We start from the raw sequence: 18,013 nt of genomic DNA on the forward strand, positions 1-18,013 counted from the left end.
TCTCTTGATTTTTTTTATTGCACATGAACTGTTTTATAGAAACATATTTTATACCTCCTAAGTGTGGGCAATTAGTTCTGGTTCTTGGGTCTGGCCCAGGCTTTCAACTTGACAGATATTCAGGTTTTTTTTATGTTGAAGCAGAAATTTCTTTTTCTTTTTAATAACCTTCATGTTGTACTCAAAAAGCAACAATGGGGACCCTTTGTACCTCCAAGTGGGAAAAAAGAGTGTCATATCCATCTTGATGTAGAATCTGTATTGAACATATAAAAAACATTTAAAAAGATATTTTTAACAAAATTTTAATTAAATCAAATAAATTTACTTTGAGTACTTTGCAAAAAAAAAAAAGAAAGATCCAATGTCTTCTTTGCAGACACTTCAGAATTAAACATAGCATTAACATTAATGTTTTGAATTAATCATTTTGCATTTAGTCTTAAATACGCAACTCCTGTATATAAAAGTAAGTGCAAAAAGGGAAATGTTAAATTATGGTATGGTATTCTTAATTAGCATTAAGATTTTTGTGTATTTTTCTTGTGCTTCAAAAATTAATTTTCAGTGAATGTTTTGGCCCTTATATAGAAGTATAAAATTTGACTTTTCTCTTTTAAATTCTTTAAATTATGCAAATGGATTGCCAGACATAATGAATTTTAAATGAGAAAATTCTTCACAATAACACAATAAAAGTGTCCTTCAAAGGCTTTCAAAAAGAAATTTAAAAGAAATTTTTCTCATAAAAGATGAGATATGTTCTGAGATTTAATGCATGTATAATGCGTGCTCAGTAACTTAGTTATGGGTGTGTCATTCACTTCTCTGGGCATTGGATGCTTAAGTGTTGAAAAAATACGAGGGGTTAAAAAAGTAAAAAAAAAAAAAAAAAACCGTCAGAAGTTATGAAGGTGATATGGGTAGGAGCTGGGGCAGTACGCTGTGCGTTCTGGTGGGTGATTTTGTAGACACTGAAGGTAATAGGAGCTGCAGGGTATAGAAGAGATGTCACTAATTTATGATGGTGTCTTTAGTACACTGTTCACAGGTTGTAAAATAAAGAGTGTTTTTGTTGGGACATTTATTGAAGAACTAGCGACATTTTACATGATGGCACGAACATACAGTCATGGTTGTGTAAGCCTTCTGTCTGAACTGGGAAACTTGATCAGCACAGTGTAAATAGCACTGCACCAGTCTTCTTGTGTATTTGTTAGGTGTGCTTGAGAGCCTGATTTTTACATGCATATATCTGTGTGTTAAATGTTAATACAGAGAAAAAATGCCTATGAAATAATTTTTAACATGCTGGTGACAGGTATTATTAAAAGAATGTGCAGAAAGTATAATTAAAACATCTAAAAAGGGGAAAAAAATCTTTTGAGTGCAATACAAGTGGTGCTTAGGAATGTATTTAAATATTAATACATTAGCTAGCACTTGAGGTATTTGATATTAAGGGAGAAACAAAAGGAAAAAAATGCATTAATTATTACAGTGTGCAAATACCATTTTCCTGCCTCCTTACTGACTTCAGATATTATGTATAACATTTTTATTCAATCCTATATGGATGCATACTCCCACCCAACTTTGAAGAATTCACAATATGGTCAATTAAACTTTTTGAAGGCAATATTTTTATTGTAAGTCCTTTGCAGGGACACAGCATCATATTTGATTGTGGAGGGGAAAGACAGAGAATTTTTTTTCAACTAGTACCTGAAAAAAAAATTGATAATCTAAAAAAAAAAAGGAAGGGGGAGGGTTAGTCTTGCAATGAACATTTTCTATAGTAAAAAGTTATGTCTGGAAAAAAGGGGGTAGCCCCCCCCCTCCCCCTGCTCCTGGTCTACCTGCCTGTTTTTAGAACCCCTCAGACAAACTGACAATGCATTTCCAAGTCAGCAAATTGGAGGGTTAAGAATTAACCTGTGATTAAAAGTGCCAGAGGATAATTTTAGAATCCAAAAGTATTTAACAAATCAGAGAATCATCCCAAATGTCCACATGTGCAAAGTCTGGGGGAGTTGATTTATCAGTAAACATTCTGAATTTTCCTCTCAGCTTGCAAGTTAGCACAAATGAATCTAATCAAACCTCCACAGATAACTTCTGTGCTGGATGCTGTTTTTTGCAGTTGACTTCAAGAACAAAAATTCAGAGAAACAATTTATGCTCCATAGTGTGCTCTTTTTAAGCTATATATTTGCCTCAGTATCAAACTTCCCTGTATTTATAATGCTGAGCTGTCAAAAGCTACTGATATATAGTTTTGAGGTTTGTTTTTTCAGAGATTTAAAGATGCACTTCAGGATGTTTTTCTTTATTTTTACCAAGCTAATTCTTAAAGCTAAAACATCTGCTGTGCACTTTTCTGCAGACAATGATAAAAATTCTCTTGTCCTCTTATTAATGAATATTTTCTAGCTTTCAGTTGTTCTCAATCATTACCAAATAACTTATTTTATAAATACAGATTTGTCAAATTTATGTATAGAAATCCTCAGCAACATTTAGAACCATTTCCAGCTTAGTTTGGACTTTCAGTAAGGCGTGGCATTCTCAAGTTGCATAATTAGCTTCTGAAATTACAAAGCTTTCCTTCACTGATGAAATATACATGGGATAGAAATTCAGGCAAATGCCAATTAATTTATCAAATAACCAATTACATTGTTTCGTCCTGCAAGGAGGTGGAGATCAAGTCCTCTCTTCATTGTCAACAACAATTCAAAGTTCCTGATGTTATTAATTTCTTAACCAATGAGAATCTATTCGCCATTTGACAGGCTGTAAACATGTAGCGCCAAGAATGCAACGCCTTACTGAAAGTCCAAACTAAGCTGAAAATGGTTCTAAAATTGATCATTTCTTTCACCAAATATTATTTGGATGATTTTAGATATTTGTGTTAGAAATTTTTTGGAAAAGGTTAAATAAACCCCCTCCCAAACTTTGATCGATTTGAAGACTAAAGGAGAGAAAATATCCACAACTTATACATTCTTCAAATATCATTTCAATAAATCTTAGAACTTTAAATTTCATCAATTCTTGAAGATTGATCCAGGGTTCAGGCCCAATTTTTGGGCTAAAATTCTAACACTTTTATTTTGTGCCTCTTAATTATCTATGAAACAAGCTGCTGCAATCAAATGAGCTACCTAACAAAGTACTAAGAAAACAATCAGTTCAAATATGTACACCTGAAGACGGATTATGAAATCCAGAAAGCACAATTTTACCCTTACTAATGAGCATATTGTGAAGATAAACACATACATTTTTTAGGCTTTATGTTGATTTCAAAATTTTGAACTCAGTATTTTGTTTTTTATTAGCTGACTCGTCCTCGAAAACACGACGTCCTCCAAACGTTATCCGTCCTCCAAGTAACCTCCCACGTGTGGATGAGGAACCGTCCACATCCGAACCAGTACGGGAGGTTGAGACTGTCGATCGGGGGGTGGGGCCCACCCCACTACCACCCCCAATAGATCCCAGACTTCCACAACAGAGTCCATACTATGGTGTACAGCCTCTTCTGGACCCTAGAAATGGTTTACTGGACTATCCTTATGGTAATCAGATCTAGAAATTAGAATTGATAACAGTGCCAGCTTGTAATATAATTGAGATTCTTTTCTTTTCATAATTACCTATTCAATTTCTTTTTATGAATAAAGTATCTTAATGAAAAGTATTTCAACTTAAGATTGAAATAATCAGCGCCAATTGTAATTACTCTTCATAAGTTCAAGACTGAGTCATTTTGAATGGGAAAAAAATAAAAACTGTAATTCAATAATACTTTCTACTGACAGTTCGTGCGTGTTTTACAGGATTCAACATTAATCCTTATCGATACTACAACATCCCTTACCACATCAACAACCCAATACCACTGAACTCCCACACACTGGAGGGACGATACCAGTGGCCTCAGCCAGGGCCATATCATCAACCTATGCCTCCTGGGTAAGTCATACTAGATAGGGGCCTCAGCAAGGGCCATATCATCAACCTATGCCTCCTGGGTAAGTCATATAGGATAGGGGCCTCAGCAAGGGCCATATCATCAACCTATGCCTCCTTGGTAAGTCATACAAGATAGGGGCCTCAGCAAGGGCCATATCATCAACCTATGCCTCCTTGGTAAGTCATACAAGATAGGGGCCTCAGCCAGGGCCATGTCACCTACCTATGCCTCCTGGGTAAGTCATACAAGATAAGGGCCTCAGTCAGGGCCATATCATTTACCTATGCCTCCTGGGTAAGTCATACTAGATAGGGGCCTCAGCCAGGGTCATATCATCAACCTATGCCTAAAATGTACACTTGCTGTGCCTCATGAGTAAAGAACTTATCAGGCCTCAACATGAAGTGATTAAAGTTGCAGCAGAGCATTTGTATAAGTAAACCAACTTTTATTCGCGTACGAGAATTTTTTGTGAGTTTCGCTAGAGTCTCGTCATCGCGAATATTTCTCGCCGCGAACCGGTTCTAAAAGTCTATGTGTCTATTTACAACAGAACCTAAATAGGCTTGATCGCGAAAATTAATCGTCGCGAACAAGTTTACTCCCGGTAAATCGCGAAATAAAGTCGTCGCGAATAAAAGTTGGTTCACAGTAATTAAGTGAAATGCTGAATGGATGTTTGCTCACCTGTAAAAAAAAGCCTATGTCTAGTGAGTAATCTATGTCCTGAAGAAGCTTTATCAATGCCCTTTATCTGGGTCATTTCATCAACTGGTAACTTATGGATAACTCATACCAGGTGGGTCATATCTATGACAACTTGATGGTAGGCGGATAGAGTAAATAGCTTTCCTTTCTCTCTCTTTTACAATGACTGTAGATTTTATACCTGCATATGTATCAGTAAGCAGACTCAGATTTGGCTTGAATCAAGTTTATAGCAGGTCAAGGTCAATTTGTAGTCTTGGGTCAGATAAAAGTTGGCAAAGTTATTTGTACTCGTACTATATACATTTAAATTTAGATCATTTGATATGCTGATATAGTTTCACAGTATATGAGTCCGTTATAAGGTTATGGTCACTTCCAGGGGGATTCCACAGGTCAGTATATTGATAAGGCTTTTCCTTAAGATTTAGCAGAAAGGCAAGAACTATGATAGCTAAACATAGGGTCTTTGATATTGGATCACACACCTAAACCCAGACATAGATGCTATTAAGTCTGCCTTTGATATACACACCTAAAGAAGAGATTATTACACTAAAGATGCAATGAAAGTCATGTCTACAGCTCTTCAATGTAATGGACTGTTATGTCAGCCATATCCTGACCATCTCCGTACAGTCAAAACAGAGCTATGGCCATGTACACTTAACATGGATGCTCAGAAGGTAGTATGTTTAATGTCATGGGTCTTCATTTTTTGTAGAATTAACTTGTATGTGCTTTTATCCTGAATTACTTCATGAGGAAAAAACATTGTCATGGTAAAAGCCAGACAATAAAAAACTGAAATTGGTTTAAAAAAGAGACAAACATGTTAATGTGATTGGTCAAGCTTTTTACCACATAAGGATTTTATACAGGCAATTGGCATTATTTGTTTGGTTTGGAACTTTTTGTCATGTAAAAGATGAGTCACTTTGGTAATCAATCATTCACTGTTACTTATTTAACAGTTTTTCTTGATTTCAAAGTTTTGACACATCACTGTATGGTTTTAGGTCTTTTTATATGGTTGGGGGATCAATTATTGTGCATTTTCAAACAGAAAAAATAAAATTGTTTCAGTTATAAAACATGGCTTTTGAAATTGTCAAGTTTTAAATTCCAGCTTGACAACTGTTTGGAAAACCAAAAGGTTAACTTCTTTGAGTTTTAAGGTTATTATCAGGTTTTAATATTATTATTTGTTTGAGAGGTAGTAGGTGATTAATTTGGGTCTGCTTAGAGACAGTATGTCTTTTCAAGTGTATGTTGCACAATATAAAGTATGTGCAACAAAGACTAAAGGTGTTTCTTCAAGGTAAAAGTTTTGATGAAATTAAGGTCATGTTTTTAGGTTAGAGGTCAAATGCAACAAAAAAATGGAGTTGCTACTCACAAACTAGAAATACCTTTTAAGAACAGGCATTAATTGGATGCATTGTAATACGTAAAAGAGGAATTCAGTTTTTGTCATAAAGTTTAAACACTGTGTGCATTGTTGCAATATTCACAATCTTTCAAATATGATCTTTATATTCTAGGAAATAAATCATGCTCTAAAGTCACATATATTTCACTATCTTTGTTTTTTGTAGCATTCCTCACAGTCCTTTATCCGATGTTCCTTCTCTCAGTCTACGAAGCCCTTTAGCACGAGAACCAGTCACAAACCTAGCAGCCCGCATTCACTGGGAACAGCTTCAGAGAAACTATTATCATCAAAGTCCCCTATCACAACGAAGATATAGTCCTTCCAGCTTACCAGGTATGCATAAAGCATTACATTTTTGTGATTTGTTAAGAAATGGTTTTATGTTTTGAATTTACAATGTAAATATTTACATCCACTGAATATTTTCTCCTTTATTTCTTAAGAAACCCCATTGCGTTCATCCCTGCATAAACTACAATAGGCATGTCGCCTGTACAGATTTCTTAATCCGTGGCTGTTCCATCAATGGAACATATAAAGACGTTCGCATCATTAATACAATAATTAATCTTTTTAATCCTACTTTAATTGATTATTTAAACAGATATAAATATAAACAATAAAATGTCTTTCTTTGTTTGTTGTTACTGGAATGAACGGTCGCTGCTATTGCAGAAAAAATTTACATAACCCGCTTATGCGGGTTATGTATTTTCTCTGCAACAGCTGCTTCCGTTCATTCCAGTAACAACAAACAAAGAAAGCATTTTATTGTTTAAAAAAATGTTCTATCTTACAAACCATCACTGTAATAATAAGACCCCAATGAAGGGAAAAAAAACACCTCCATGCACAGGTAATAAAGTTTCAAATAAGGATGTTTAGTAATGGATTTTATTGGGAACTTTTATTACATTGGCCATCGTATTATAATATTTTACGATCTCAAAATGAACATTGTAATATTTGAGACACCAATGTTAGTCTTTAGAGCATTTGCTTGAATTATTAACATCAATTTCTTTGCTAATTGGCAATTTAAATCTTTGTAAAGATATCAAAATGAAAATTAATCTCCTTGAGGTGGGAAGGGAGCTAACTCTGGTGGCCCCTGAACTCCCTAGGTATGATATTTCCTGAAGTTCTTGGCTCTTTCTGAGAATCTGATGGTAAACCTACATTTATTTTCAGGATTACCCCTAGGAGGTCCTGGTTCCTTGTATGGTGATTATCCTCCTAGTCATGTGTCACAAAGTGGGCGGAGCATGTTTGGGGACATCCCTCCCACACCAGGAAGTGGAAGTATAACACTCCCTGGATCACTGGAAGGTAATCCAAAGGATTCCTCAAAATGCCGTGTATTGAGTACTTTAGAAAATGAATTTAATTTTATTATGCTCACAATTTATCATTTTTCCATGAAATTAAACACATAGTGAATAGAGTTGACTGATCAATAAATAAAATCATATTCAGCCTTTAGCTTAATTAAAGCTAGCTATTTTGATAGTTTCTCTTTTAAAAAATTGCAAAATTTTTGCAAAAAAAATATGTGGAATATTATACAGTGGACCTTCAGATATCTGGATGCCAGATATACGGATGCTTCAGTATTTGGACGATTTTTTCGGAACAGAATTTTTTAACTTTATTTGTCTTGTTTAACTGGTGATTCAGGTATCCGGACGCTTCACATGTCCGTACAAATTGACTAGGAACCAAAGCGTCCGGATAAATGAGGCTCCACTGTAATTAAATTATCGGTATAATGGATATTTGGCATGGTCACCATATGTTACAGGAGTTAGGTAAATTCATAGGGCCATATATTTATACAGTTTAACAAGAAAAATTGTATATTCCATTCTTATTTGGTTTCCTCAACTTAAATGAGGTTTCAATAACTTAGACTTTATTAGTTGACACTACATAAAAATGAAGCATATTTATCATACTTTTATATCATAAATCTACATATCTAGAGTAGAAATCTTTCATTGGGATCTAGGAAAACATGCATCAACAACACTCATTGACTGGTAGATCACATAAATTTCACTAATGATTGTTTCAAAGTCAGAGATATCAGACAAAAAATCATCTGAGTTTTCTATTACATTTGCGAGGACATTATCTGTAAAAATCAAACTGATCTGATCATACAGTCACAAGCGTAAGTGGCAATACCTATGATTCACCTGAGACTTCAGGTAAGGCAAAATGGCCACAAAAAACGATATAAACACCTCCCTGCTATCAATGTCCATTGAGGTATTGGCTTTACGATTTTGATGACTTTCTGTGCCTGCACTGAGGGACCTTAGGTAGCATGCTTCGTCAGCCAAGGGTGGCAATCTGGGCCAGGCTGATTTATGTCGCAGACAGGTGTTTCTCCTGCCGTAGTGAAAACGAAAACTAACGTCCAGTTCATCATGTCCCGTGTCCCCAACATTTGTCAAATATCTACATAGATAATCTGCCGTGTTCAGTGGCATGGTGCTAATGGCAGGTCACTTCTGTTTGATGTGGAGACCAGAATAGGGCTGCGACTCAGATAGGATGATGAATCTGTTTATTAGGCATTAACTTGATATCTGGGCAGGGCAGAGAAGCTTATATTTCAAAATTATACAAATTTTAAAATGTGTATGTACATATATATCCTGAATGAATACATGCATATGATATGAAAGTTGTTTATGTGACTCTTCAAGCCAAAGTAAAATAATTAGAATCATTCATCTTATTAAAGTTACAGCACCAGTCCTTTGGACAAGGCTATTAAAATTCCTTTGGCATCGGCAATTGTCAGTTTGAAATTCAATGGTGACTATTAAATTTTTGCAAATATATAGGAAACATTGTACACAAATACATGTACATAATTAAGTTAGTTAAATATGTCACGGAGAAATAATTGTAAGTTAGTGAAAAATCTTGTAATTATTGTGAATTTTATTAAAGAAAGATGGATGAAGTTAGTTTACATTTATCAACTGCTGCAGCTCTCTTTATGATATTTTCTATTGAAAGTAATAAACTTGCAAGTAAAGATAGACAAAGACTTTCTTTGTGATAAATATCATTGTGGCTTTTCTTTCATAGCTTTGAGCACTCCTTTATGAAGTCATAAGGGTATAAAATGGCTATCAGAAGAGGCCAAAGGTGTTCTAAATGTGTACAACTTATAGCTATATTATTGCTTATGACCTACCACACTAGTAAAATTTATATACAGATATTTCCTATGATATAAATATCCGATTGAATAGAATGTTAACTGACACAAATGAAAGAAAAATTGAAAGGTTAAAGAAGTCTTTAAATTTATGTTCTATTGCTAAATATTTTAATCTGGTGAATTGTGAAATCTAACAATGTAAAGAAAATATCCTAAAATCCCTCTTTACCTAAAGCTAGTCCTTGCACAATGATAATATGCTTGGTACACATGATGGTTCTCTTAAATCACGCTGTTTATGGAGAAAGACATCAAATGATAACCAAGCGATCATAAACCCAGGTGGAAAGGAGCTTTAGATGACCATTTTGTCCCAGAGGCATGCAGACATTCCATATAAATGACTGTACATCTACATTGCTCTATTCAAACAAAAATTATCTACAAACAAAAATTTTTTCACACAAAGTTTGAAATTATATTTTTAGCTCACCTCAACGAAGTTGGGGGAGCTTATGTAATACCCTCGGCGTCGGCGTCCCAGGTTAAGGTTAAGTTTTTTGGAGCAGTTTTCTTTTTAAGTACTTCTATGTCCTATATTGATTAGACATGCATGGAAGATGGTTCTAGTGTGTTTCATTGTACCAGTCAAAGTTTCAGATGCTGCAATTTCAGCAAAGGAATGACCAGGTTAATGTTTTTGGAGCAGGTTAACATTTTTGGTGCAGTTTTTGGTGTAGGTTCCATTTCCAAGTAACTATAATCCCTATGTTGACCAAACTTGCATGGATGATACATAAAGGATGGATACTACCGGGCTTGCTTCGGATGCTGAATCTGACCTACATTTTCCAGTTGAGTGAACAGGTTAAAGTTTTTGGTGCAGGTTTCATTTCCAAGTAACTATGAGACCTACGTTGACCAAACTTGCATGGATGATACATCTAAGGATGCATACAACCGGGCTTGCTTCGGATGCTGAATCTGACCTACATTTTCCGGTTGAGTGAACAGGTTAAAGTTTTTGGTGCAGGTCTCATTGCCAAGTAACTATAAGCCCTATGTTGACCAAACTTGCATGGATGATACATCTAAGGATGGATACTACTGGGCTTGCTTCGGATGCTGAATCTGACCTACATTTTCCGGTTGAGTGAACAGGTTAAAGTTTTTGGTGCAGGTCTCATTTCCAAGTAACTGTAAGCCCTATGTTGACCAAACTTGCATGGATGATACATCAAAGGATGCATACTACCGGGCTTGCTTCGGATGCTGAATCTGACCTACATTTTCCGGTTGAGTGAACAGGTTAAAGTTTTTGGTGTAGGTTTCATTTCCAAGTAACTATGAGACCTATGTTGACCAAACTTGCATGGATGATACATCTAAGGATGCATACTACTGGGCTTGCTTCGGATGCTGAATCTGACCTACATTTTGTGGTTGAGTGAACAGGTTAAAGTTTTTGGTGCAGGTTTCATTTCCAAGTAACTATAAGCCGTATGTTGACCAAACTTGCATGGATGATACATCTAAGGATGCACACTACCAGGCTTGCTTCGGATGCTGAATCTGACCTACATTTTCCGGTTGAGTGAACAGGTTAAAGTTTTCATCAAGAGATGAAAATTCTCAAATTTGCTTCAGATGCTGGATTTTGATTACATTTTCATGAAGAAGAACTAGTTTAAATTGTTTATGTAGGTCTATTTCAAAGTATCAGATCAAAATTGCTTAAATATTTTCATTTTTGGAATGTACACTTTTTGTTGGTTAATTGTGTGACTTTGCCTTACTTAAAGACAACATTCGTTGAGGTGAGCTCTGTAATCTCTGATTACCTATGTTTTACCATGTATTGTATATTGTTGTTGATAATCGATTTGGTTTTCCGCACAACATGAGTGAAAAATGTAAGAATTTAAGAAGTGTTTGGAAGTACACTGATGTCCCTTTATAGCAGCTCAATGCCAAGGTCAGAGTTTTCCAAAATTAGGTCAAGGTCATGAGGTCAAAACATTGATATCCAGAATTAGGGCTTTACACAAGGAATAAACTTGAAATAAAAGTTTTCCAAAATTGCATTAAATTCCAAGGTCAAAGTTAGGAGGTCAATAATGTTGGAACCCAAAAAAATTCAAATTTTTAACAAAGCTCTAACACCAACTGCTTAAAAGATTTGCCTAATGGTAAAGTTCTTGCAAAGAGACAGACAGTGCAAGTAATATATATCCCAAATTCTCTAACTACAAAAAGAATCTGTCATTAAAAGTTTTCATTCAATATTTTGTAGGTTCCCGGCTGACCAGTCCAAGACCGAGTATAGTTGGTCGCAGTCGGAAGCGAGCCCTGTCCCACTCCCCGATCTCGGACTTCCTGGACATCCAGAGTCTAACTCGCAGCTCTGAGGGGTCACTACAGTTCAATCCCTTTAACCTGAGCACCCATAATTCTAGAAGCTCAAGTGCTGCCAGTGGGTCATATGGACATTTGTCTGCAGGTGAGATTTTTAAACCAAATATTTTACTTTTGTTCACAAATATTGTAACCATACAATATCCAATTCCATAACCAATCTTAAGAACAAACTCTCTGCCATACATTACTGATAATTGGAAAGGTTGAAGAAGCTTAAACTTCAACAAAATTCACAAATGATTCCTAATCATCATTATTTCCTGGTCATCATTATAAAGAGTAATGAAAGATACTGATATATTCTCAAATATTTCTATATGCTAAATTTCTAAAAGTAGATTCATGGTTGGATTTCATTTTTTCAGTATGCTGTATTTACTGCAAACATTGAAAAAGGGCTATCAGATTTTAAATGAATTATAATGTGCCAGTAATGCAGAATCAAACTTTTATACTGTCAATGAGAAAGCACACAAAGAATTGTGCCAAAGATGCTGAATTAGGAATCCTGCCAGTGACACAAATTATATAGTGCCACAAAAAAAATTGTCCAAGATTCTTAAATTCCTAGATATGCTTGGCAAATAGGCCTAAATTTTCTGTTAAAATTTTGCACTTTCATGTCTACTTGTTCATTTCTTAACATTACACTGTAAATTTAAGAAAACTAGAATCCATTAAAGAAGCGTTAAATCTGCAGCTTAAGGTAAAATTTCAATCAAAGTATTTATATGGGACAAAAATGGTGAAGTCTTTCCATTTGTCTTTTTAAAAATTGCCTGCTCGCAAAATGACCCCTGACTGGGTACAGTCTACACCAAGTTAACTTTTTTTGTACAATGAAAAGAGGTCACTTAAATCTATGTGTAACAGGACTGGCAGTGCAAAAAACCACACTGAGAAAACTTTGGTTCTGTGGTTAGAATAGATAAAATGATAAACTTAAGAACTCTGTAATTGGGATGAACGGAGTTTATCATTTGAATTGACAGTGCTGATTACTATACACAGTCTTAGTTTTTGGGAAACTTCAGAATTAATTATTAGCTTAATGATAAATGAATTTACTTGAGAGAGGAACCCATTATTTGTAACTGAAGTGTTTTGTGCCAAAATCTCAGTTCTCAGTATTTGTAAAACCAACAGGATATTTAAAATTGGAAAATTGTGTTTATATCATGCACAGATTCATCCAAGCTTAGAAACCACACATATGGTTTTATCTGCCACAAATCAGACAGTTTATTGTGCAAATTATAAAGTGTAATATTGAAAAAGAATCTGTAGCACCTGCAAGGGCTTGATCGTTTTATGTGATACAGTTGATCCCCCTAATGTCTGCCAATGTTTTCTCACCCTAAACTTCTTTTACCACTAAATATTAAGCAGCCCCTCAGAAGATCTATTATTTTGTTGAGGAAAAGCTCTGATGAGTTCTAATAGTTTTTTATTGCCAAAGGGTATAAACAAAGATCAGTGTATAATGGTGGAAACTGACTGGTTTCCCTTTATGTGGCCTCATTTCCTCCTTAGTGTGTCTGCTAGTTGGTATCCCGGTGATTTATGAATTGCATCACAAATTCCATGGAGCCTGATTTTCTGACTTCCTCAGATTTAGTTTTGTACTGTAGGTGTAACCAGAGGCTCATTCCATAAGTATTTACCTCAAGAATAATGGATCTTCAAATGGGAGGTTGGAGATTGGTAGAGTGGGGGGCTCCCCTACAGCACTGAATATTTGGGGCTCCATTAGGGGAATACAATAATGATTTACACCAAAAGGCAGAAGAGGTTTTATCCAGCCAGTAAAAAGAATATTTTTCATTGTAAATTTGGTGGAAACTTAACATGATAAATAAAACAGATCTTGCAGTCTTGCTGTGCTTTTTACGCATTGTATTGCCTATCTAGGTAATTGCCTATAGAACTGGTGTTTGTTGATATATGTTTTTGTCGAGATATATCTTCTTTGAAGCTCAGACTTGCAATATCATTTTGTGTGTCTAATGGAGCTGATGGAATTTCTCAAGGTTTACAGATTTGTTATTTTAACTCCATCTGATCTCGAGTGGGGTTCCACAAGGCTTAAACAATTTGACTGTCGTTTCTAATTCTGGCCCTTGTATTTGTATACTGATCAAAGTTCACTCACATTGAACACATACAGGTGCTAGCTTCAAGACAACTCACAGAACAACTTCGCTGCAGAGCAACCCTATTTTCTTTCATTTTAATTGCCTTCATGTTTTTGCTAATTAACTGGTGACTAATGGAAAATACAAGTTCAGAAAAACCATCTTCTAGGAGACCTTCTTTTGAAGTTTTTTGGAGATAAACAAAGATTTCTAGGTTTTCTGTACTTCCTGTTATCTCAGAGAGTTGGGAGCATTCTAATGATCCACCGTCCATGTAGAGAAAATACGAAAAAATAACAAAAAAATATATATAGATGAAAGAATTGAGTTTTTTCACAATTTTCATATTTACAAGTATTCCTTAATATAGAGAAAATTATCATTGACAGTGTAATTTTAGTAATTTGAGAGTATTTGATCAAATTTGAACTTTTTTTCCACAGAGCTTATAATTTACAAGCTTTTGAACATTTTTAATAACTATTTTCCAATTTCCACTGGCCAATTTACCTCAAAGCATTATAAGGGTGAGAAATTCAGCTAAAGGGCCATGGATTTTTTACAAGTTTTATTTCATAGAACCACTTGCCCAGAACTGAAGTACATGTTATGTATCAAAAAATACTTGGATCTTAGCATCCAAATTTGGTCTAGATTTGAATTCTTCAAAGATCGGCCTGGGACTGTGATAGAGTCACAACTAGGGCTATGCTTCAATTTGTTGCATGGACCCTCAGGTCTAGGATAGAGCTGTAAAAGAAGTCCAAAATTCTAAATTGAAATAAATGTGTATAAAATGTTTACAACAATAATTTCAAGAAATATAAGGGTACAGATTTCAAATTATTAAGCAGGCATCCTCTCATAGTGAAATTTTTCCCCCTTCTAATTTCAAAATTTGGTAAAGTTGGATGATCAAAAACTCGGAACAGAAAAATCTTTGGAAAGAATTCATGCAGAGAGACTTGTATGCCTTTATCTAAATAACATGTGACATATGATGTTGTAAAGTACTGTTTTTCAGACATAAACATATCTATTGTGGTTTTGCTGCTTGTTAAAGCTTCTACATTTCTATTATAATTAATGTTGTCAAATGTTACAATATTTCACTTTTAAACTTTGTTTTTATTTCAGCATCTTTGGGGGCTGTTAGTCCTGCACATCAGACACAACTGCCCTATTTTAGACCGTCGGCTAGCAGCATGCAGGGCCCACCCTTCATGCATCCCATGATGCAACAGCCCATGATGGCCCCGGGAAGGATGCACCAGGGTGGGCACATGGGAATGCCTCCCTCTACACAGACAACACTGCCCCCTCAACAGCCACCACCCAAGACTGACCACTCACAGGTAAACAAGCCATACAGAATCAAGTTCTAGACCAGAATTATTTTTTCATGTATTCTGGAAAGTAGATTTTTAATAATTGGCATTAATGTTGAAACTTTTTTTGGGGGGGGATCAATCTACCTACCAACCCATTTTTCATCCTGAGTTGGGCAAATAAACTTTATTTTAAGTTGACCCCACATACAGACTTGTTCAGTTCGCATTTTTTATGAAGAATAATGATTTTTTTGTTCTGGGGAACAGTCACAGATTTCTACAACAACAAAGGATGCAGGCAGCAGTGTTGTAAGCAGTACTGTTGATCCCAACCCTATAGAGGTCAAAAAGTCAAAGATCAAGAAAGAGGCAGAGTCACACCATGGATCTCATAGTATGTATATTTCATAGCTTACTCATTTTACGTGATTGAAAACAAATGATATTTATAAACATGATAAACAGCTTTTCTTTGAAGTGGAGGTAAAGAGAGATAACTCTGATTTTCTGTTCTTAGGAGATGTACATGATGATGATGAAAAGCCCACGATTGACTCTCAGGGAAAACATATCCCGGTGGAAGGGGAGCCCGACTTCATAGAAACAAACTGTCACTGGGAAAACTGTTCCCTCGAGTTCCCTACTCAAGATGACCTGGTGAAGGTACTGTCATATATTTAAAGAATTATAGATTGTTAAAGTTTATGGTCATAGTCACTTTATAAAAGCAGACCTTTAGTGCAATTAAGTGAACAAACAGCACAAATCATTTATATTCTCTGCATATATGGGAAAAAAGAAATTAGCAGATTATTTTGACATTGTACCATTACTGGCAAAGTCAAGAGTCATTTATGCATATTTTCACAAAACATTTTTTTGTCGTATGTACTGGATTTTTGGTTAACTTTTTTAATACTATTTAAAAGAAATAACCATCATATTATTTGTGTTTGGTTGTAGCATATTAACATAGATCATATACAAGCCAACAAGAAGATGTTTATTTGTCGATGGAAGGAGTGTAGCCGCGAGGAGAAGCCGTTCAAGGCCCAGTACATGTTGGTGGTGCATATGAGACGCCACACGGGAGAAAAACCACACAAATGCACAGTATGTCAAACAAATGCATCTGTACTCTGATTGTGTAATGTTTTCACGTGAAGCATTTATATGATGTCTTTGTTAACTGTATATACATAACCTAAGTCTTTTAATACAATTTATTTTAAATTCTCCATGGTGTTCCCATTTCTTCATTCTTTTAAATTATCTCTGCTGTTTATATTCTGTACCTACATAATGATCTTTGTTTTTGTACATACATGTACATCATGATATTATTTTTGTTTCTACAAGCTGATTTTTTTGTACTTACATGATGATCTTTCTTTTGATACCTAGTTTGAGGGCTGTAACAAAGCTTACTCTCGTCTGGAGAACTTGAAGACTCACCTTCGCTCCCATACAGGTGAGAAGCCATACATGTGTGAGTTTCCTGGCTGTACCAAAGCCTTCAGTAACGCCTCGGACCGCGCCAAGCACCAGAACAGGACTCACTCTAATGCTGTAAGTAATCTAAGTAATCATCAGTACTTACTCAGTACTTGTAGTTACTTACCAAGTTTGTTAACAGGCAGGTGGAAAAAGATAGAAAGTTAACTTAGTTTATAAGCAATCACAGATTGAAAGTAAAGGTGAAAAGAAAGCAAATTATTGACCTCTTATTAAATCATGCATGAAACATTTCAGCAGCAAAGACATTTTTTCTAAATTAATTTGACTACCTTGTAGAAACCCTACATATGTAAGGCTCCAGGGTGTACAAAACGTTATACTGACCCCAGCTCTCTACGGAAGCATGTTAAAACTGTCCATGGTCCGGAGTTCTACGCCAACAAAAAACACAAAGGAGACGGGACGTGTAAACAGGAGAGGCGCGAAGAAGGGGAACAGGTACAGGGCTCTTATTTATCTTCATCTACATTTAATTGCAGGAAAAAATAAATTTAATTAAAATTTGCTACCAGTTGTTTATCATACAGATTTCTTAATAAGTCTTAAACTCCCCTGTAGAATTGCAAATATACCTGTTTTGAAATTTTTTTGCAAAAAATTGTGCTAAGCAGAAAAAAAAGTTATGGCAAGTTGGATAAGGTTGATTTATGTCTGAATTCAGTGTCATTGGTAGAACGGAAGACAATTATTTGCAAATATACAGTTTCCAGATTCTTGGAAATTATTGACAGTGATTGTTAAATTTTTATATACAATGTTTTGAACAGGACCCTGATAAAAAAGACGACAGTCATAAGAAGGTGGAGGAGTGCCTGACAGTGACCCCCCTCCATGCACTGGGGGGAGAGCGGCGCCAATCTCAGGACAGTGTGGGGGGTAATGGGATGGGCCCCCACCACCATTCCTCCCCCGACAGCAGTCCCGAGGTGAATGTCACGTGTAATAATCAGCCCGATCTCATTGAGGACCACACCTCCCACATGATTGACAGGCACGGTGACCTTGAGGAAGAGGAGGACATTCCAGAGTCGGAAGACGTTGAGGTATTTTCTATCATTAGTCACATCTGATTATCAGATCTATGTTTTGTAAAAGTGATGTATAGTGTACAGTGAAAATGGTCTAATCTGTAACCTGTCCTGTCCTCCTGTCCATTTCATTGTCAATCCAACCTTAATGTAAATTTCAATTTTACTGTTTTCATTGTCCTCTATGCTGTAAAATCTCGCACCCTGTATATCCAACAAAACACTTAAATTGTCTCCTAGTGATTGTCAGATTAGACAGGTTTCACTGTATCAG

At 35.5% G+C, this 18,013-nt stretch overlaps 1 protein-coding gene across 4 annotated transcripts in view; it reads left to right on the forward strand.

Moving 5' to 3' along the window:
- The window catches only part of LOC134259417 (zinc finger protein GLI4-like), a 76,717-nt gene that overhangs the window by 52,118 nt on the left and 6,586 nt on the right, over positions 1-18,013 (forward strand). For 2 of the 4 annotated variants that reach the window (XM_062742002.1, XM_062742001.1), the window contains exons 3-14: positions 3,348-3,587; positions 3,849-3,984; positions 6,292-6,461; positions 7,320-7,457; positions 11,603-11,809; positions 15,000-15,217; positions 15,461-15,587; positions 15,711-15,856; positions 16,157-16,306; positions 16,598-16,762; positions 16,988-17,149; positions 17,479-17,754. In XM_062742002.1, the coding sequence (XP_062597986.1) occupies positions 3,348-3,587; positions 3,849-3,984; positions 6,292-6,461; positions 7,320-7,457; positions 11,603-11,809; positions 15,000-15,217; positions 15,461-15,587; positions 15,711-15,856; positions 16,157-16,306; positions 16,598-16,762; positions 16,988-17,149; positions 17,479-17,754 (2,135 nt within the window). Of the gene's footprint in view, positions 1-3,347; positions 3,588-3,848; positions 3,985-4,019; positions 4,044-4,269; positions 4,280-6,291; positions 6,462-7,319; positions 7,458-11,602; positions 11,810-14,999; positions 15,218-15,460; positions 15,588-15,710; positions 15,857-16,156; positions 16,307-16,597; positions 16,763-16,987; positions 17,150-17,478; positions 17,755-18,013 lie in introns of those variants that run through there. The other 2 variants (XM_062742003.1, XM_062742004.1) reach the window with 2 other exon arrangements.

Source organism: Saccostrea cucullata, unplaced genomic scaffold (assembly GCF_032062105.1).
Source record: "Saccostrea cucullata isolate Sc308-1 unplaced genomic scaffold, CSIRO_AGI_Scuc_v1 ctg840, whole genome shotgun sequence".
Classification (NCBI taxonomy): domain Eukaryota; kingdom Metazoa; phylum Mollusca; class Bivalvia; order Ostreida; family Ostreidae; genus Saccostrea; species Saccostrea cuccullata.